The sequence below is a fragment of the Dama dama genome, chromosome 15 (genome assembly GCF_033118175.1).
Source record: "Dama dama isolate Ldn47 chromosome 15, ASM3311817v1, whole genome shotgun sequence".
NCBI classification, from domain to species: Eukaryota; Metazoa; Chordata; class Mammalia; order Artiodactyla; family Cervidae; genus Dama; species Dama dama.
The window spans coordinates 71,285,160-71,306,286 of record NC_083695.1 but is presented as its reverse complement, the minus strand read 5'-3'; the positions used below and the strand labels follow the sequence as shown (position 1 = coordinate 71,306,286).

At 39.5% G+C, this 21,127-nt stretch overlaps 1 protein-coding gene and 1 long non-coding RNA gene across 4 annotated transcripts; one reads left to right on the top strand and one right to left on the bottom strand.

Moving 5' to 3' along the window:
- Positions 1 to 546: 546 nt before the first annotated feature.
- Positions 547 to 9,402, bottom strand: LOC133070406 (glutathione S-transferase omega-1-like). 3 transcript variants are annotated; one of them, XM_061162563.1, is made up of 6 exons: positions 9,227 to 9,402; positions 8,624 to 8,732; positions 4,925 to 5,147; positions 4,221 to 4,319; positions 1,555 to 1,661; positions 547 to 777 (listed from the first exon to the last, which is right to left on the bottom strand). In XM_061162563.1, exons 2-6 carry the CDS (start codon positions 8,680 to 8,682, stop codon positions 624 to 626), a joined length of 642 nt encoding a protein of 213 aa, XP_061018546.1. In that variant the 5' UTR covers positions 8,683 to 8,732; positions 9,227 to 9,402; the 3' UTR covers positions 547 to 623. The 3 variants fall into 3 exon arrangements, with proteins under 3 accessions (XP_061018546.1, XP_061018545.1, XP_061018544.1); XM_061162562.1 differs by lacking the exon at positions 9,227 to 9,402 and adding an exon at positions 9,075 to 9,216; XM_061162561.1 differs by lacking the exon at positions 9,227 to 9,402 and adding an exon at positions 8,901 to 9,055.
- A 715-nt stretch (positions 9,403 to 10,117) lies between these two features.
- LOC133070408 (uncharacterized) lies at positions 10,118 to 16,679 on the top strand. The gene is made up of 3 exons (XR_009696143.1): positions 10,118 to 11,036; positions 12,942 to 13,195; positions 15,189 to 16,679. It is a non-coding gene; the product is annotated as an uncharacterized LOC133070408 (long non-coding RNA).
- Positions 16,680 to 21,127: the final 4,448 nt, after the last annotated feature.

The following is a 21,127-nucleotide window of genomic DNA, read 5'->3' as shown; positions in this document are numbered from 1 at the left end:
GGATGTGGCCTTCTCAGCATTTAGTTATATACATGGAACACCTTTTGTGCTGGGCAGCATAGGATTTGGTAGGAAAGATTTTGAAAGGGTTAGTGATTGAAGCCTGAGAGAACCAATAGGAGACCACCTAGTCACCTGGCTTTGAGTTAATGTGGGCCTGGACTTCAGTGGCAACAGCAGTTATTACTGTTGTATGAAAGGCATGAAACCGTGTCAGACATGGAAATGAAAGAATGAGGAATTGAAAAGTTCTTAACTCAGAACCTAGAAGACAAACTTGAAAGGGCATCTCTTTGGAATGACAACACAGTGTCCATGTGGAACTGTCCTGTGGGCAGTTAAAAAATCCAGATTGACTTCCAGCTCTCACTAGAGGTGATTTAGAAATTTTCCGCATGGAGTGTGATAGAACGCTTAGAGTCATTTGAACACCCTGAGACAGGAAATGTGTTTATATTGCTGCAGGAGGGCCTTGAGGAAAGCCCACAGTATGACCAAATTTGGTGTCAAATCAGAGGTGATTCAATAAGACATGAGAGCACCGGGTAAAATAAAACCATGGTATTATTCATATCAGTGAAGGAAAGTATCAGCTATGTCTTCATTGCTGACTCTTGTCCCCATCAGAGTCCGTAGTCACAGGCCTCGGGGCTGTCCTGCAAGTAGAGGCTGAGGAAACCTTGAAAGGTCTTCACATCGGTGAGGAGGGATGATACTGTGGGGTCCTTCTTCATGGCTGCCATCCACAGCTTAAGAGTTGGAGCCTGGTCTACACACCTGTGGGAGATGGAAACAATGAAGGGATGAATAAGGCTAAGTAGGAAGGCGCTGCAAAGGCTCCTATAACTCTGCAGTTTCATATCATTTTCCTCTAATCTTTTCAAACAGTTCTTGAGAAATACTTCTTTAAGATGTGCATAATCATAAAATATGAGATTTGGAAGATATTGTAGAGGTCCTTGTTTTGTGGAAGAGGAATCTAAAACTAGAGTGCAGTGACTTGCTCGGTTAACCTGAGAACTTGTCCAAACTGAGAGACTGATAGCTTTTTAAAATGAGAATGTGAAAGACAATCAAGAACATGACATATTTCTTACTCTGTGGTCAGACTGTGACTAATAGTAACTAAGCAGCTCTAAGCTCTAGGAAATGGAAGTAAGCCAAGGTGGCGGCTAAACTTTAAAACATCGAGTTCGGGAAACAGTGTGGGACTCTTGCTGGTAAATGGAAGGTGGCATTGGTCACACAATCCTGCCTGACATCCTTATGAAAATTTGCCTCCTTATGGATTTTTAACCAGGAGGGGAGAAGTAAATCACTTTGCAAACATTTTACTACCTGTTACAGAATTCCCCACCCCTGCCCAGCCCAGAGATGGGAGAAAATGGTGAGCGTAGGTACATGCTCTGGGAAGTCCAAGACTCTGCCTGTCTTCTTGTTCCCATTCATGTCAACTGAATGAGATACATTAACTTTTGTCTATATGAAAGGTGAGTATATATTATTCCAGTTATCATTCTCCTAAATTATGCAAAAAATATTCAAATGTCTTACTCATTCAACTCCAGAGGTTCCAGCCGTTCGAACCAGGGCCAGATGAGGTAATCAATCATAGAAAGAGAATTGCCACCAAAGAAGGTTGTCTTCTTGTCAGTCAGAACCTGAATATTAAACAGCATAAGAATACTGTCCATCAGGACTAAAATGGATAAACTGTGCAGTAGTCATATGCTGGAACACTATACAAAGAATAGGAATGAACTATATACAATATACACAACCTCAGAAACTTGATACTGTATGAAAGAAGTCAGACCCCAAAGTGTATATTATATGATTCCATTTGTACAAAGTACAGAAATCATTCAAAACTAATATTCTGTTTCTTGATATGGATGCCAATGTCATGGCTGTGTTCACTTTGTAAATTCAAGCTGTACTCTTAGGCTTTGGGTAAATCTCTGCATATGATACATCAATAAAAACTTTACTTAAAATAAACTGGACACAACTAGATTAACTATTAAACAATGCCAAGTAAAATTCTTTGAAAACCAAGTACAAAAGTATGTCTGAAATTTAAGCAGGTGAATTGATATTATGGTTTTGCAAACAGAAGATTGAGAATATTATCTGGCTAATAAACACCAAAGTATGTTATAAAACATCCATGATTTTTCTCAGGGCCCTTATAACATCCTGCATTGTAGATAGATTATTTATATCTACCTGAGTATTTATTTTTGGTCTACTATCAAACCAATCATCTGAACGGTATGGACTGCCTCTCACTTTCTACCTCCCATACTGTTCAGCAGAGTGCCTTGCAGTTATTAGGCACTCAGAATTGTACAATGAACCAATATTGTCTAGGTCTGTCCTTAAATTGTTGTGCCTGGTGATTATATTATGCATAAGTAAAATTAAGTATGATAGTTTCAGTCAGAAGGAAATACGCTCTCAGCAGCCTGAAACATGGAAATAGTACCACTCACTTTAACGGATGAGTCCTTCACCTGGAGTCTGAAATTAGATGGGAAGAAAATTATATGTCCCCCTACTAACCCCAAATTTAGTAGGTAGCATGTGGATTTTCTACTGCTTGGGGACTTGGCACCTTAAACCTCTACCTTGTTCAAGAGTCAGCTGTAGTTATACATAGAGGTTTTTCTAAATCAAGAAACATGATCCTCTTTCTGTCTGTATATATGAGAATATGAAATATGTGACTTTAAAGAAAAATATAAATTACAAAACTAATTCATTACAGTCCAGTTACAAAACTGGAATATAAAAATCCTGAAAATCAATTAACATTAAGGACACTGAACTACTGATTAAAAACTCTACCCCTATAAAAGACACCGGACTCAAATGTTTTACAGAAATTGCCAAACCCTATCAAATGGTTTCAGAACTTAGAAAACCAGAAAAAGTAACCTGACTCATTCTATGAGTTGGGAAAATCCCTGATATAAAAACCAAATAGCGAATTCCCTGGAGGTCCAGTGGTTAGGACTCTGCGTTTTCATTGCCAGGGGCCTCTGGCATGGCCAAAATAACAAACAACAACAACAAAACCACAAAGACATGATAAGAACAAGGTAGTCTCTTTTATGAACAAATATGCAATAATCAAATATCAACTAGTTTTAAAATATATATGAAAATCCATTGAAAGCAAGTGGGTTTTACATAGTAATACTGACATGGTTCAACACCAGAAAAATCTGTCAGTGCTACTACCATACCTATTCACCAGATTAAAGGGAAAATATTCAGTGAACATTTCAGCAGATGTAATAGATGCAGACAAAATACTCAATAAAATCCAATACTCTCATGAATTTTAAATATTAGCAAACTAGTAATAGAATTTTCTTAATGGGAAAAAAAGCTTTGAAAAAATCTACAGTAGATGGCAACCCACTCCAGTATAATTGCCTGGAAAATCCCATGGACAGGGGAGCCTGGTGGTTTACAGTGCATGGGGTCGCAAAGAGTTGGACACGACTGAGTGACTTCACTCACTTTACAGTAAACTCCAAACTTACTGATAAAAGGTTACAATGCATTTCCATATGAGACAAGAACTGTGTCTTCCCTCAGTAAAAACTTAAGGCTGAGTGTAAATGGAAGAGAATTCCATAGAAAGGTCCAAATAGCATCTCTCCCACAAAGGAGAAAAAAAACACATCTGGGTTTCCCCAAGTGTCTGTCTAATGGCAGACTCTTGTGGGAAATGATCATAATATAATAAACATTTTAATACAACTTTATTTAAGTTTTAATGTATAAAATAATTTTATTTCTATAAAGTTTATTATATAATATTAAGTGGAAAAAACCACAATGACTTATGTTCTGATTATAGTTATGTTAACATTTTAAATATATGTTCAAGGACTGAAAACAAGCATGGAAAAACATAAACAGGTGTGGAAATCTGGTTGAAATTTTTCCTTAATATTTTGGTGTCAGTGTAATAAAAAGTTGTAAAAGCAGGCCCATGACAAAACATTTTTAGGTATTTTGGTTTGTATCTTAAATACAGCAGCTTACAGCTGCTATCTGTTGTAAACTAAAATTTCCTATTTGATATTATTTCTAATTACCTGAAAGTCATTTGGGAGATGGGAGTATGAAAAAAAGAGGAGAAATGAGTGTGGATACAATATATCACTTAATCCAATAAGAATCAAGGAGAAGGGAATGATTACCTCCTCTAGCTTGGTAATTTCTTTTTGCAATTCTTCTTTTAAGCCAGAGCAGTCTTCCTTATTTTGTGTTCTAAGAATCCTCGATATCAAAGGTGGTACCTAGACAGAGCATAATTTCTTAGTTTATCAGTGTGAGGCTAACCATACTGACCCTGTCATATAAAAGCAGGATAGAACCCTCATAGTCTGAATCAGGGTATTCTATACACTTGAGATGTGCACCAGTTCCTGTTCAGAGAGGTTATATACTGATCCTAGAAACAGTTTTGTCACCAAAGATGCTGCACTGTTCAGGATTTTATAAGCTGCAAATAAGCCATTTTGGTGAGTCTGAATCAAATATATCTTAAAAGGACACTGAATGGCATGTACTGTACATGAAAGAGGACTTGAAAACAATTTGGCAAAGTGAGAAGGAGAAAGAGTCTTTTAGCAAGAATAGAGAAGGGGTGGCAAGTTTGGGAAAAATAAAAATATTCAGCATGACATGAATATAAAATATTAGGAAAAGAGTGAAGAGATGTAACTTTGAAAAGTAAACAGGGTCCAGATTATGAAAGGACTCGTAGGACATGTCAGAGCCAGCAAGAGCATAATCCTGTTTGTCTTTCCCTTCCAAATCACTGAACCAAGAGTGACAGCACTGATTCAGCTTTAAAAACAAAGATATTTTAAGTAGGAGCTGAAATTTCTTAAACACACACCTTAGAAAAGGACTCAAAGACCATCTTTTGGCAAGCTTTCTCATAGGGGTCACTTGGCCACAGCTTCTTCCCTGGATATGCTTCATCCAGGTACTCACAAGTGATGGCAGATTCACAGATCAACTGACCCAGACTGGTTTCCAGAACCGGCACCAGGCCTGAGGGATTCTTCTTGAAGAACCACTCAGGCTTATTTTTCAGGTTGATGTTGATGACTTCATGCCTAAAAAACACATAGAAGACAGTAACATTTTTCTTGTATTCCTGGATAAAATGTCATTGGTCCCATCACCCACTTAGCTGATCAGACCCCAAATTTTGGAGTCAGTGTGGCCTTGAATCCTTCCCCCCGCCCCCTCTTCCTCAAATCTCATGGATCAGCAAGACCTGTCAGCTAGACCTTCAAATCAGTCTGACTTCATCTGCTTCTCAGCTTTAACACTTGCCACCTCGTCCAAGACATCATCTGTCACCTGGATCTCTACAGTAGTCCCACTGGCCCCCGTGCTTCCCCTGTGACCTCCTTATAGTTCATTCTCCACATCCATTTACAAAAGAAAATTGGATGAGGCCACCCTCCTGCTTACTTACAGCCCCTCAAGTGCTCTTCACTGCAGTGAGGATAAACTCTAAACCCCTTTCCATGCCACGTGATCTGGCCCCTGCTTACCTGTCACATATTTCCTATGACTTCTGGTTTGCTCATTAAGATCTGGCCACAATGACCTTTTTTTCCTGAATTACTTTCTCCATTGTACTGATGATGTGTAACTGAAATTACTTTGTTCACTTAATTACATGTTTGTTATGTCACCTGCCTAGAATATAAGCTCCAGGAAAGCAGTGATCTTGTGTGTCTTGGTCATATTCATAAACAAACATATAAATCAGCAAAGTTTTAAACATTTATGTGCTATGAAAAAATATAAACATTTTCAGATAGGTACTCAGTACACACTGGTTGAATAAATAAGTGGAAATGCTTCAAGATTGTCAATTAGATACACCATTTGGGACTAAGATGTATCTTAATTGCAAAAATAAATCAGCCAAGTAAATTGAGTTTGTCCACACCCACTATATAGAATCAACATGATAAAATTAAATTCCTTTTGCTAATTTGAATAGAAAGCTTCTTGTCATTTTTTTATAAGAATATTAGAGAATCCAAAAAATTCAACCACAAATAAGCTCCCAGATTAAATCTCCATGCACTGATATTTTTTAAAACTGCCACATGGGTAAATCACACTAAGTAAACCCATAAAGAACAGCTGAAGTCCAGACTATACTAAGATTGCTTTTATATCTAACTTCTTTCTTGTCTGAGAGATTTTAGGGGAAATAAAGAGGAAGGGAAGTTTCATATAATTGCTACAGCCAGGTCCATATCATTGTCAAAGCTGGATGAGTGTTCAATAAAACAGATCAGTTACTCAGAAATAATACACCCCAACATTTTTTGTTTCCTTTCTCCCCATCCACCTCAGTAGCTACAACAGCATTTAGCTTGAGGTACTATTAAATACACAACTCCACCCTCTCCCCCATGGAAACAAAGGAATAGCCAGATTGAATACTGGTGTCTGTGTGTATGTATTACAGGGTTCGTCTGCTGACAGATTACTGTACACTCAGAAACAAGCCACTGCAAGAACAATGAGGCTCCCTGCCAATCAAGATTTCTGAAATTTCATACTATGAAAAGAAAAGGTAAATCCTGGGCTTTTGTAATAAAGAAGGCTCTCAGAACACATGTATTTTGGTAATCTTGGTAATGATGATCCAACAGGGCAACATACCTGCTGCAACAAGTTGGAAGATGTGTCTTTTAGAGAAAACCATGCTTTAGTAGATTCTATCATGTGGTAAAGTCTGCTACCTCTCTAATCAAAGTCTCCTGGGACTCAAAACTAATCCATGAACACAGTATGTGAGTTGTTCAGTCATGTCCGACTTTTTCCGACCCCATGGACTGTAGTCCACCAGGTTCCTCTGTTGTTTGCACCGTTAGGCAAACAGTTACCACCCTTCACTCTCCATACACGCACTTTTATGATAAGATCACTTCAGTTTGGAAAACTGACCCAGTAAGATAAAGTTTTCAATCTAGAGTTCCAGATGGGCACTAACCCAGGACTCTGTGCCTCCAAATTCAGCTGTCTTGATCTTGAACTTTTCAGTTGCATGAGCACAAGACATGTCTTTTTTCAATCCAATTGAATTGGATATCTGCTATGTATTGATAAATATTACTAAATGTCGAATATTTTGCTATGTATTTAGAATCAGTTTCATCCAAAGACGCAAGAGTTACTGATGATAAATCCAAAAATAATTTGATTTTTTTCTTTAGAATATATAGCTAAGTTTTTTCAGGGAAAAGTATTGCCTGCTTAATTCTCCCTCTAGAAGGCTAAAATTGGTTTAAAAACTCTAAGCTTATAGATGGAAAGTTTCTTTGGAATGGGGGGTTATGTTTTAAACTCCCACATCACAGGTATTTAATGTCTGTTCAACAGATCCCAAGGGTCATTGGAAGAGAGGCAGTTCCAATGGCTGTTCAAGTCAGAGAAAAGTCAATGACTTGGATATTTCCTGTAACTAGTTTCTGTGGGGCTTTCCCAAAATCTGAATCTTAAGACAGAGACACTTTATTTTATCCAAAAACCCAAGCTATAAGAAAATGTACCATATAGTTAATTCAGCACTCTACCAGTAGGATGGTCAAGGTCTGGACTCTGTAGTAGGGTAAATTACCCACTATTCAGAAAAGGGCTATATCCTCAGAATAACAGCAAACAATATATAGATAAACAGGACGTGAATGAAGTGGGATGAAGGAGAAGGCAGTACAGAAGAAATCAGGGATGTGCTAGAGCTAAAAGAGCCGCTGCCTGTGATTCCCATTCCAGTGATCTCTGCGTACCCTTTGCTGACCCATAAAAGGGCTGCTGCTAAGTCGCTTCAGTCGTGTCCGACTCTGTGCGACCCCATAGACAGCAGCCCGCCAGGCTCCCCCATCCCTGGGATTCTCCAGGCTGGAACACTGGAGTGGGTTGCCATTTCCTTCTCCAATGCATAAAAGTGAAAAGTGAAAGTGAAGTCGCTCAGTCGTGTCCGACTCCTAGCGACCCCACGGACTGCACCCTACGAGGCTCCTCCCTCCATGGGAATTTCCAGGCAAGAGTACTGGGGTGGGGTGCCACTGCCTTCTCCCATAAAACGGTAGGTTAATCTAAAAGAGATGTCCTCAACTGGTGCAGTCTGTGGCATTCCTTCCACTCCCCACCAGGGGAACAGAGTTCATAGCTTTCTATGCATGCAATAAGTCGCTTCAGTCCTGTATGACTCTTTGCAACCCCGTGGACTGTAGCCCGCCAGGCTCCTCTGTCCATGGGATTCTCCAGGCAAGAATACTGGAGTGGGTTGTCATGCCCGCCTACAGGGGATTCTCCCAACCCGGGGATCCTCCCAACCCAGTGATCCAACTCGAGTCTCATGTCTCCTGCACTGGTAGGCGAATTCTTTACCACTAGGCCTTTATCACCCCGCAGAAGGCTGAGAATAGTGTATTGCAGTAAAGGAAGCTGTGGGGACCCTATCAGAGATTCTCATCCCCCGCCCCCGGGCCTGCCCAAGCCTGCGCAAGCAGCTGGTTCCTGGCCGACTGGGAGCGGCCGCTGCCTCGGTCCTCACCGGATACCCTTGGCCGTCAGGACCAGGCGAGTCCTCTGGGCATACGGGCAGAACCTCATGCTGTAGACACGGATCAGACCCTCGGGGACGGGCCCCGGGGGCGCGCTTCCTGCGGAGAGAAGCGGACACGGTTACAGCCTGGACTGCAGTGGGGACATCCAGCCTCCGGCCGGTTTCCCGCGAATGTGAAGTCTCCTGGGCCGCTCGGCTCCGGAGCAGAACCAGCACCCCACCCCAACCCCCCAACACGCGTCGGATCACGGTCTGCAGGTCTCACCCTTGCCCAGGCTCCTAGCTGATCCCCCAGACATCTCGCCGCCGCAGAGGTAAAGCTGGCGCCGGGGTTTGCAGGCGAATTAACAAGTCGATCGCCCCGCCTTCCCGTCCCTCCCGCCCTTCCTATCAGAAGTAAACCAAACCAGCGCGCAGAAGCTCTCCGGGGCGGCCCTACCCCGCACTCTGCTGCATTCCGCACCCTCTGCAAGAAGGAACAGGCCGCAGCCAGCTCGCCTGGTGGGCGATCACGGCCAGACGCCACCCCTTAAGCCCTGACGCAGCGCCGGCCTTCCGGGTTTGGTGGGGGTTAAGTCTTAATTAAAACACCTCAGGTGGCGACTGTGCCAGAGTTCATCGTGCTGGCCAAGAGGTGCTGACATATCGAGATGCACCAATGACGCTCAAAATCCTCAGAGCCCTTCCCTGACCCCGAAGGATGGTGGCCTTCACTTTGCGGGCAGGTGGATCGGCGCCCCACCCAGACCCTGACCTCCCAGCCCGGCGCCCTGGCGGCGGAAGGAGAGCCCTGGCCGCAGTCACGTGGCTCCGATTTGGTTGCAGCCCAAGGCTTCCAATACTTCAGGGCCTGTGGCCCGGGCGCCAGTGCTTGCTCAAGATTCCAGAACATGCTCTCCCAAGGTTCCTTTCCATAGCCCAGGGTCAGTCGCGCAGCCACCTGAAGAGGTTTTCCCTTTTTCTGTCTGGACTAACTTAATACGACTACTGGGAGGGTTGCTGTCCTTACTGTCACTCTTAGGACACATCCTTTTAATTTTAACCCAAAGGAAACAGCACAAATCTGGATATTACTAATATCAGAAGGATGATGATGCTTTCAAAAACCTATTAACTACGGGGATTTTGAAGCCCTAGAAGGGGTACATGTTGAGTCAAGTAGGTTAGTGGATTTAGACCATAGGTCAATAAAAATTGTCTGGCCAGGTCATCCACTCATTCAGCCCCCTCTTAATTAGGAAAGAGGGGCTTCCACAGCACATACTACAGATACTGGAAAAGAGTGCATGCTCAATTGCTCAGTCATGTCTGACTCTTTGCGACCCCATGGAGCCTGCCAAGCTCCTCTGTTCATGGAATTTTTCAGGAAAGAATACTGGAGTGGATGGCTATTTCCTACTCCCTTTGGAAAAGAGTAGTCAATGTTTTATTTGACTACTGTGCCATTTATTTATTATTATAAAAAAAGCTGAGTGCCAAAGAGTTGACACTTTTGAACTGTGGTGTTAGAGAAGACTCTTGAGAGTCCCTTGGACTGCAAGGAGATCCAACCAGTCAATCCTAAAGGAAATCAGTCCTGAATATTCGTTAGAAGGACTGATGCTGAAGTTGAAACTCCAATCCTTTGGCCACCTGATGCGAAGAATTGACTCATTTGAAAAGACCCTGATGCTGGGAAAGATTGAGGGCAGGAGGAGAAGGGGATGACAGAGGATGAGATGGTTGGATGGCATCACCAACTTGATGGACCGAGTTTGAGCAAGCTTCAGGAGCTGGTGATGGACAGGGAGGCCTGGCGTGCTGCAGTCCATGGGGTCGCAAAGAGTCGGACCCAACTAAGTGACTGAAATGAACTGAACTGCACCCTTTATTTGGGAAGGGAGAGGCAAGGTGTGTTTTTATTTTTTTATTAGCTCTATTATTGGAGCAGCAGAGTGAGGTAATAAACACATCCATCTTGGAGCCTTCCTGCCTGAGTCTGATTATGACTCCATGCCTGTCTTAGTTTGCTAGGGCTGCCATTATCAAAATACCCCGAACTGAGTGACTTAAACACCAGAAATTTATTCTCACAATTCTGGAGGCTAGAAGTCCCAGATCAAGATGTGAGCAGGGTTGGTTGTCCGGTGGAACACAATTCAAGTGCTTCTTGAATCTGTCTCCCAGCCTTTAATCCTCAGTATGGCTTTTTAAAAAACCTCTTTTCTATTCCTAGAATAGGTTGGTTTATTGAGTATTTCCCTCTACAGTTCCAACTGACTAGCAGAATACACAGGAGAAAGTCAATAAACATTTCTTGATGGAATGAAAGTAAGAATTTGGCAATACAGGAAGGAGAGGCCTAAAGAACGGAAGAGGAGAGGATTGGAGGAGAGGGAAGAAAGAAGAGAAGACACGGCAAGTAAGGGTCTGAGAGGGAAGGTCAGAAGTAAGGTAAATTGCTGACCTGTCTATCAGTTACTTCCAGAAGCTGTCTGTCCTTGAAATAGCCGAGGGTAGATCAGAAAGTGTAATACAATAAATAAAGGTTTTGCATTTCAGACCTGGCTTTAAAGTCTTTTAAATTAGCTTTGTAATTTGTAAATTACTCAGCTTTGTAATCTTGGGCAAATTCTCTTATCTTCCCTTTCTTTTTCTGTAAAATGGGGTTAATTGGGGATGTGAATATTGAATGGAATTATATCTGCACCGGCGCTTGGACGGTCAGCAGTCAACGTTAAAGTCGCTTGTCATTATTTACTAACATTGTAACTATTTGCTCTAGGCTGGGCCACTCGAGTACCCACTGGAGGAGGCCCGCCCCCCTGCTTCACTCGCCGCTCTCCCGTTGGTTGAGACAGCTCAGCGCTGCCACCAATCGGCTTGGTTCGAGGGGGAGCAGCCGAAAGGGCAGAACCAATGGGCGCAGGGGTCATGAGAACCTAAACAGTGGCGGCTTCCCGTCTGGAAGCTGGGGGCAGTCCCGGGCCTCCGAGTAACAGACTCTCACCGCCCCTGGCCGGGGTGAGAGACACAGGGCCCTTGGGGCAAGGCCGGAAGACAGGCGAGGCCTACAGCGTCACGTCTTTGAAGTCCGGTGTCCCCGGCTTCGCCGCTCGCACTTTGGTCTTGAGAAAATTCTTCCCTCAGACTACATCCTCTCCCTTCCCTCCGCTTCTTAGACCTGCTCACTTTCAAATTCCACCTCTTCCCGGTCAACCCCCAATGCCTTCCTGCAGACTTCCTTTCTCTGTAACTTTCCTCCCGCCCCTCCCCACTCCCATCCCCAGCGCGTCCAGTTATTCAATGGCCACTTTAATGAGAGCTCTTTCCCGCCGTTGGTTATTTTCCCCGTACTTAGGGCCATCAGCCCCTTCCGTCTGTCTCCTATCCACTGACTCTGGATTTGTTTGCACTTACACTGGCATGTGAAAAACATAAAACGCTGCACAGGTGTAAGCTGGCATTGCTTTCCTTCCACATTGTAGAGTGTTACTTGCACTGTGTTCTAAACAGCATCCTCCACGGGTCCTGATTGTACTATTTATTCCCTTGAAGTTTCTCTCCAAACCAGTGTCCTTCTCTTGTCCTCTCCACCATCTTTAAGCTTATCTTTAACATTTAAATAGAGGTGGACTCTCGCCTCCTCTCAGACTCTCCTCTCCTTTCTCTAGCTTACACTCACGCACTCCTTACTTTAAAATATATTCCTTTTGTGTTCTCGCCTTTTCATTCATGTCCTTTGATTATTCCTTTTACTTTCTGCATTTATCTCTAAGTTTTAAATCTAAAATATGGCTACACATGCTCCTTTTTTGTAAAGAAGCAAAGTTTCCTACTGGGCTTACAACCATAAAGCAGGCTGTCCTATTCGAAGTTGCTTTTTAAAGTTTATTTTTAAAATCAAAACTAATTTTAAAGGTAAGGCCCAGAATGCATCCTGTTTTCTTTGAGAATCAAGCTCTTTTCTCTGTCGTTTTCACATTTTCTTTTCCACGTATACAGGACTCAGAAATCCTTCCAAGATTTTCCTAGGTTTGAACAGAGGTTGTGCTTCACTGGAAAAGCTCTCTGAAGAAGGCTTCTGAGACCTAAAGAATTTTTGGTCTGCATTTAAGTTTCTATAGTGCCTGGACTGGAACTGGTCTCAGAGCAACCTCGTGTGTTCTTTTATCTGAGAGATTGTTTTGGGCAGAAATGGGGTGAAAAGGGAATAGATGAGTTTCAAAGATGTTAATGATCTATTGTTTGCTTTATTTAAAAACAAAGAATGAATGAAAAAGTATTTAAAATGTATTTTATTGATGATGATTGTATCTTTTCCTAGGTAGGTGCAAGTATTCCCCAAGAAGAATGTTCATTTTGTCAAAGACAGCACTATTTGCCACCCTTGTGGGAATTTCATAGTACTTATTTATACTGAAATCAAGAAAAAGACTATACTCCAGTGTATGAATGGAATTGTGGGCATCCTGGCAACTAGTGTTCCTTATGAAGTTGTGGCTTTTTCTGACAGCAGCTCTGATCCCTCATCTACATATACAACTTCCTCTGAAATGACCAGAAAGATCAAATTAAAAGGTATCTTGCAAGACTCTTCCTTTACCATGACCAAAGGATTGTATTAAAGATGTGACCAAATCTAGTTCTTACAAATGTAGGGTTTTGGGGTTTTTTTGACTGGTTGGTTTTTTTTTTTTTTTTTTTTTTTGTAATAAGCATTTTTAAGTACCAATCAGGCTGATCACATAGGATTTAATTAAGTAGGCTAGAGCCTTGCTACTCAAAGTGTGGTCTGCTCACAGTCAACATTGTATCACCTAGGATGGCTGAAACTCTGCTCCCATCACAGACCTATGAAATCAAAATTTGCATTTTAACAGTATTTCCCCAGTTGATTCATATGCACTTTAAACTTGAGAAGCACTGGACTAGAACACTACTAGAGCACTAACTGCTGTTTAAAAACCTTTTTAAGAACAGTTTTTTTTTTTTTTCTTTCCTGATGATTTATTGAAAATCTGACTGAAGAGATGTGTATAACTTCTAAAGATAAGTCTCTGAGCCTCAATTTCCTTTTCTATGATAAAGATAATGGTAGCTACTGGCAAGACTGTGCTGAAAAAGTTGAAATTATATATATAACATATAACCTTATATGTTATGTATAATTAACATATTAACACATTTAAATGACATGTATAATATGTCACTTATGTAATACGTCAATCAGTGTGGTTCAGTCACTCAGTCGCGTTGAGGCAAGGAAGAAACTTTAATCGGAAAGCCAGCTGACTGAGAAGATGGCAGGCTAGAGCCTCACAATTACCATCTTATTGGGGTCTGGATGTCAGGTTCTTTTATAGATCAGAGAGAAAGAAGCAATGAGGAACTAAAGTCAAAAGGCAGAATAGAGAGGGTGATGCAGGGAAATAAAGTTGAAAGGGTGTTCAGTCTTGCAAAACATCTCCAAGGGGATGACCTGTCTTTGGAAGGGGTGTGTTAATCTCTCCTTTCACAGATGGGTAGGGACAAACTTTCTCTCTGTGAGCTGAACAAAGACACTTTAGTTTACAGTCAAGTAGAGGAGCAGGGTCCTCCAGGCAAGCCATTAAGTATGATTATAATAATAAAAGCAATGAAAAGCCAGTCAAAGAGACAGTTTCCAACAAGGAGTCAGAATTGGCATCCTCCCTGCAGCAATACAAGGTGTGTCTACAGGCATACCTTGTTCTATTGTGCTTTGCGGATATTGCATTTTTTATTTTTTTGTGGCAACCCTGCACTGAGCAAATCTATTGGCACCATTTGCTCAATTCGTGGCTCTGTCCCATTTGGTAATTCTTGTAATATTTCAAACTGTTTATTATTATATTTGTTATGGTGATGAGTGATATTTGATGTTACCATTGTATTCATTTTGGGAGGCAATGAACTATAGTCATATAAGATGGCAAACTTAGTCTCTAAATTTTTTATATGTTCTGACTGTTGCATCAAACAGCCATTATCCTGTCTTTCTTCATGTCTCCCTATTCCTCGGGACCCAACAATATTGAAATTAGGTCCATTAATGACCTGACAGTGGCCTCTACGTGTTCAAGTGAAAGGAAGAGTTGCCTACCTCTCACTTTAAATCAAAAGCTAGAAGTAATTAAGCTTAGTGAGGAAGGCATGTCAAAAGCTGAGAGAGACTGGGAACTAGGCCTCTTGTATCAAATAGTTAGGCAAGAATGAATGCAAAGGAAAAATTCTTGAAAGAAATTCAAAGTGTTAACTCCAGTGAACACACAAATGATAAGAAAGTGAAAAGGTCTCATTGCTGACATAAGTAAGTAAGTGAAGTCGCTCAGTCGTGTCCGACTCTTTGCGACCACAGGAATCTGCAAGGCTCCTCCATTCATGGGATTCTCCAGGCAAGAATACTCAAGTGGGTTGCCATTTCCTTCTCAAGGGGAACTTCCTGACCCAGGGATTGGACCCAGGTCTCCCGCTTTGCAGGCAGACTCTTTACCATCTGAGCCACCATGGAAGCCTACATTGCTAATATAGAGAAATTTTTTATTTCTTCCAGATAGAAGATCAGACAAGCCTGAACATTCCATTAGGCCAAAACCTGATCCAGAGCAAGTCCCTAACTGTCTTTAATTCTTTGAAGGCTGAGTGAGGTGAGGAAGTTGCAGAAGAGAAGTTTGAAGCTACCAGTGATTGGCTCAAGAGGTTCAAAGAAAGATGCTATCTCCATAACATAAAAGTACAAGGTGAAGCAAGAAATGCTGATGTAGAAGCGGCAGCAAGTTATCCATAAGATCTAACTAGGTGACTACACTAAAAACAGATTTTCAGTGTAAACAAAACAGCCTTGTATTGGAAGAAGACGTCATTTAGGACTTTCCTAGCTAGATAGGAAAAGTCAATGCCTGGCTTCAAAGCTTCAAAGGACAGATTGACTCTCTTGTTAGAGGCTAATGCAGTGCGTGACTTGAAGTTGAAGCCAGTGCTCATTTAACCTTCTGAAAGTCTGGGGGTCTTTATAATTAATAACAAATCTCCTCCATCTGTGCTCTATACATGGAATGACGTAGCCTGGATAACAACACATCTGTTGACAGCATAGTTTACTGAGTATTTTAAGCTCACTATTGAAACCTACTGCTCAGAAAAGATTCCTTTCAAAATACTACTCATTGACAATGCACCTGGTCACCCAAGAGCTCTGATGGAGATGTACAATGGGATTGATGCTGTTTTCCTGTCCTAACACAACATCCTTTCTGCAGCCCATGAATCAAAGAGGAATTTCAACTTTAAAGTCTTATAATTTAGGACTTGAATGTTGTGAGGCAATAGCTGCCATAGGTAGTGACTCCTTTACTAGATCTGGGTAAAGTAGCTTGGAAATCTCTGGAAAGTGTTCACTGCTCTAGATGCCATTAAGAACATTCATGACTCATTGGAAGAGGTCAAAATATCAGTATTAACAGGGGTTTGGAAGAAGTTGATTCTATCCTTGATGGATAACTTTGAGGGGTTCCAGATTTAGTGGAAAAAGTTACAGTACATGTAGTAGAAATAGCAGGAAAACTAAAACTAGAAATTTAGCCTGAAGATGTGACTGAATTGCTGCAATCTCATGATAAAAATTGAATGGATGCAGAGTTGTTTTTTTATTGCTGAGCATAGGAAGTGCTTTCTTGAGAAGGAATCTACTCCTGGCAAAAATGCTATGACAATTGTTGAAATGGTAACAAAAGGTTTAGAACATTATATAAACTTAGTTGATAAAGCAGTGACAGGGTTTAAAAGGATTGACTCCAGTTTTGAAAGAGGTTTTATTGTTGCTAAATGCTGTCAAACAGAATTGCATGCTACAGAGAAATTATTCATGAATGGGTGAGTAAATCAAGCGAACTTCACTGTGGTCCTATTTTAATAAAGCCACAGCCACCCCAATCTTTAGCAATCACCAACCCCAATCAACAGCCATGAACAAGAAGGCAAGACCCTCCACCAGCAAAAAGCTTATGATTCTCTAAACGCTCAGCTGATGGTTATTATTTTTAGAAATAAAGCATTTTTTAAATTAGGTTATATAAATGATTTCTTTAAACATAATATTATTGCACATTTAATAGACTATATTATAGTATAGACATAACTTTTATATGTATTTGGAAACTTTTATATGTATTTGGAAACAATTTGTGTGATTCACTTTATAGCAATATTTACTTTATTCCTGTGGTCTGGAGCCAAACCTGTAATATCTCTGAGATATGCTTCTATATGGGTTGTATCTACTCTTCATGTTTAACATACTCCCAGTTTGGTTACTTGGTATAGTCTTATCAAAGGAATTGATAGTTAATTCAAACTAATAGCCAACATTCATGTTGAATAATTAAACTCTAAAGGAATTCACAATAAAATTAGGATTAAGTCATCAAGGATACCCAATGTTACTACTGTTATTTAATATCAACTTAGAAGTTCTAGTGAATGCAACAAAATATTAACATATAAAACTTATAGCTAGGGGAAAAAGAGATAATAGATAATACAATAATCTACTAGGACTGATAAAAGAATGCTCAGTAAGATGCTGGTTTCAAAATAAGTATCCTTGCTATTAGAAGATTTAAATACTTAGGACTGACCTTAATGAAGAAAATATTACAAAAATCACTGACATAATATTTAAACATATAGAGACATACTCCTGCATGGAAAGTCTGGTTATCATACATGTAGTTCTGATATTCTTTACAGAAAGAAATTCATAGTTTTATCAAATGTTTTAGAGGCCAGGAGTACTTAAATGAAACAAGGTTCATCTAGAAGAACAGAAAGTAGAGAATGGGGATAATTTGAAAGAGAATATGACAAGGCAGAAGGCCCTCCTTAGCATTATGGTGCTGTTGTCATATAGGGTGTGGGATTGGTTCAGGAGTCACTTAATCAGTGAAAGAGTTGAAGAGTGAGGACAGACTCTGGAATACATGAAGCTAAGTATATGATGAAGACACTCCCATAATGATACATACACAGTAGATGATATGAATTATTAAACAATTGTGTTAAGAAAAGTATTAGAACAAAATATCAAGTTAAGTCCTTATGTTATACTGTATATCAAAACATAAATCAAACAAAAGTAAGAGAGAATATAAACAACAAACCTATTGAAAAATAGATGAAACTGTAGTAGAAAATTGAAATAATTTAAGGATGAGGAAGGACTTTTTGCACAAAGGAAAAAAGTGAAAATAGAAAGATTGACATATTTCATTATATACAAATTTTAAACCTATGAATATTGAAAGTGCCATGAAAAGTTAAAAGGCAAATAATAAACAGAAGAAAGTATTTGGAACAAATATGGCAAAATATTTTCAGACCATTTGTGAAATAAAAAAGATATCTCATTAGAACAATGGATAGGAACTCACCCAAACTGCAAAACTGCTAATAACCGAAAACATAAAAATTGTTTCATTTGAATATTCATTTTATAAAGTGTCATTTAAACAAAGGTGAGGTTTTTCTACTTATCAAAGTCACAATTCTTTTAAACCTCATATTTGCTAGCACAGAGTGCAGTGAAACTGGTAGCACTCTTTTTCTAATGGTGGGAATATGAATTCATACAAGCTTCCTGAGAAGTAAATATCTACTCTATATCCACTTCAAGAACTATAATTCAGTTTAAAGGAAATAATCAGAAATATGGCCACACATTTGTGTGCAAACGAATTAAAAGCACTGTCATAATAGCAGAAGATTGGAAGCAACCTAAATTTCCAGTAATCTGTGTATGGTTAAATAAGTTAAACATCCCGTAAAGAGGTACTATGCAAATGTTAAAATTCACACTTTTGAAAAATTATTAATGATAAAATGCTCAAGGTAAACAAGCAAAAAAAACCTCAATAGAAGTCATGGAATATATGATCCAAGTTCCATTTCTAAAATGAATTATTATGTAGGCTATTTATTTAATCCATGATTATTATAGCTATAAAAAGCAAAGTTATATTTAACAAAAAAATGTGCTTTTATAAGTAAAAACACAAGAAAACACCAAAAACAAATTTATCAAATTTTGTAGTATAATTAAGGAGCATTTGTTTTTCTTCTCTGAATGGTTAGTGTGTGTGTGTGTGTTTTCTTCAAAAGTCTTGTGTTTTGTAAATTTAAAATAAATGTAAAGAAAATATAAAATTAATAATCTTCAATTATGGGAGGAAGTGTCTGTCTAGCAAGGATAGAAAATTATTCCATTAAAGCCTCTGTCCCTCAAGAAATTATATTTATTTTTGCATTGGATGCTCAGAACATACAAGCTGTTTTTATTGACCAGACTATGCTAAATAAACCCAATAAATGATAAAGCTTAGTGGAACAGTAAGTTCAGTTAAAGTGAAAAGTGTAAAAATGCAGAAACAGGGCCATTAAAAATATGTAGAATGAGCAATAGAGAATTGAACGTAAAGAAGACAGACATAGGAGAAGGCAAAACTTGTGTTTATGGAACCGCAGTGAAGAACAGCAGCTAGAGGAGGGGAAACTAAAGCCTCACACACAAGGAGGCAGAAGCAGACACTTCCCTGTATTAGCATCCTCATGATGTAGATTTTAAACAGCTTGTTGCTAAGACTTTAAAGTCAAGTTTCATTTGTTCAACTGTAGGTACAAGTGAGAAAAGAACTTTTTATAGTTGTTCTAAGGACTGGAAGATATTAAGCTTAGGGCCAGATATGGCCTAAGGGACAGAGACATGGAAGTAAGCTAGAATTATTGCAACTGCCCAATGTATTTCAAGTTGTTTGAATAACTTCTCTAATTAACATGTTTCACATATTTATGGAATATTTTACGGTTCTTGGGCCATTTCAAGGCACACGGGGACATACATAGTGCAGTGTGCTTTATTCTGCACTGAACTCATGGCCTTAGTTCACTCAAAAATCTTTTAAACACAGATCTTAACTTTGCTAATAGCTTTCTGTTAATAGTGTTAGAAACCAGCCTAGACATTGCAGGAGGCAAATACATTTGAATTATGTGAAAATTATTAAATAAGGGAAATTATAAGACTATAGTTAACCTGACCATGATGATTAAATCCTTGTACCGTATTTTATATTATAGGCAATGTTCTCCTGGACTATACTTTCCTTCAGTTACTGTGGCACCTACCTGGCTAGTCACTCCTCCCTCCCAGAATTTTAACTGGCCCTCTGGTAAGTTGCAGCCTCCTGCAGAATTCCTTTCATTGGGTCACATTTTAATTTATCCTTCTGGATTTTATCAAAGCACGTCTACATAAGAAATTGGAACAAGGAAAAATGGAAGGAATAAAAGTCCTAATCATAAGGCTTAATATAATCACTACTTTCAGGCAGCAAATTGGCAGGGCAAAAGCTAACAGAGATTAATTACTGTCTTTCTCTTCTTATTAATGTGTTATAATATTTCCTTTGTCAGGTAAAGAATATATGGATAAGTACATAAAGTTTCATCTTTTACCTATGAATTATTTTCATTATTTCCACTAATGCTGAAATTAAGATGGTCTCCATATTAGAGTTCAGTTTGAAGTAACTGTTTTTAGGAACATTAGAACAATTAAATGTTCAGAGAGTGGAACATTATACCACATTTCCCAGCTGTATAGGAAATACTTGTGAATAAGACACACGTCTGGTCTTTGCTGGGTCACTTCATGTGGTCACCTTCAAAGATGCATTCACTGTTCTATCCATAATATAAACTCCTTTGGGGGGAATTTGTCTTATTAAGGGGAAATACTTAATATTCTCAATCCAAGAATGATTGCAAATACTCCTTACATACCAGCATTTCTCATGGAAATATGTAACAATCTTGATTCAGAGAATAACATTTAGTTTATGCAGAAAAACTTTACTATTTACTGGTGGTCTTATTGTTAAGACTCCATGTTTCCACTGCAGTGGATATGGGTTTGATCCCTGTTGGGGAACTAAGATCCTGCAATCGGCCAAAAAAAAAAAAAAAAGACCCACCACAGCTTTACTGAGATATAATTGATGTATAATTCACTGCGTGTATATATATATATATACACACACACATATATAAACAACTTTATATATATATGTACACAACTTGATAACTTTTGACTTACCCATAAAAGCATCACCATAATTGGGATAATGAATAGATCCATCATCTCCAAATTTTTTTCTGTGCTCCTTCAGGTCCTTCCTTATTGGCTCTCACCACACATACCCATATACCATTGACTTACTCCCAGGGAATCATTGATGTGCTTATTCACATCCTGGGTTAGTTTGCATTTTCAAGAATTACACATACATTATATACTCTTTTTGGGGGGATCTGGCTTCTTCCATGCAGCACAATTATTTTAAAATTCTCCCATGCTGCTGTGTTTTAATTGTTGATTCCTTTCTATTCCATGGTATGGATATATCACAGTTTATTTACCCACTCACCTCTTGATGGTTG

What these genes read in the sequence shown, in the direction of transcription:
- LOC133070406 (XM_061162561.1), bottom strand. Translation starts at nt 8,934, where the DNA reads ATGTCTGGGGGATCAGCTAGGAGCCTGGGCAAGG. An exon ending in CTGACGGCCAAGGGTATCCG is followed by an intron (nt 5,148 to 8,623) that starts GTGAGGACCGAG and finishes TGTGTTTTTTAG; the next exon opens with GCATGAAGTCATCAACATCA. An exon ending in GAACCTCTGGAGTTGAATGA is followed by an intron (nt 778 to 1,554) that starts GTAAGACATTTG and finishes CATCTCCCACAG; the next exon opens with GTGTGTAGACCAGGCTCCAA.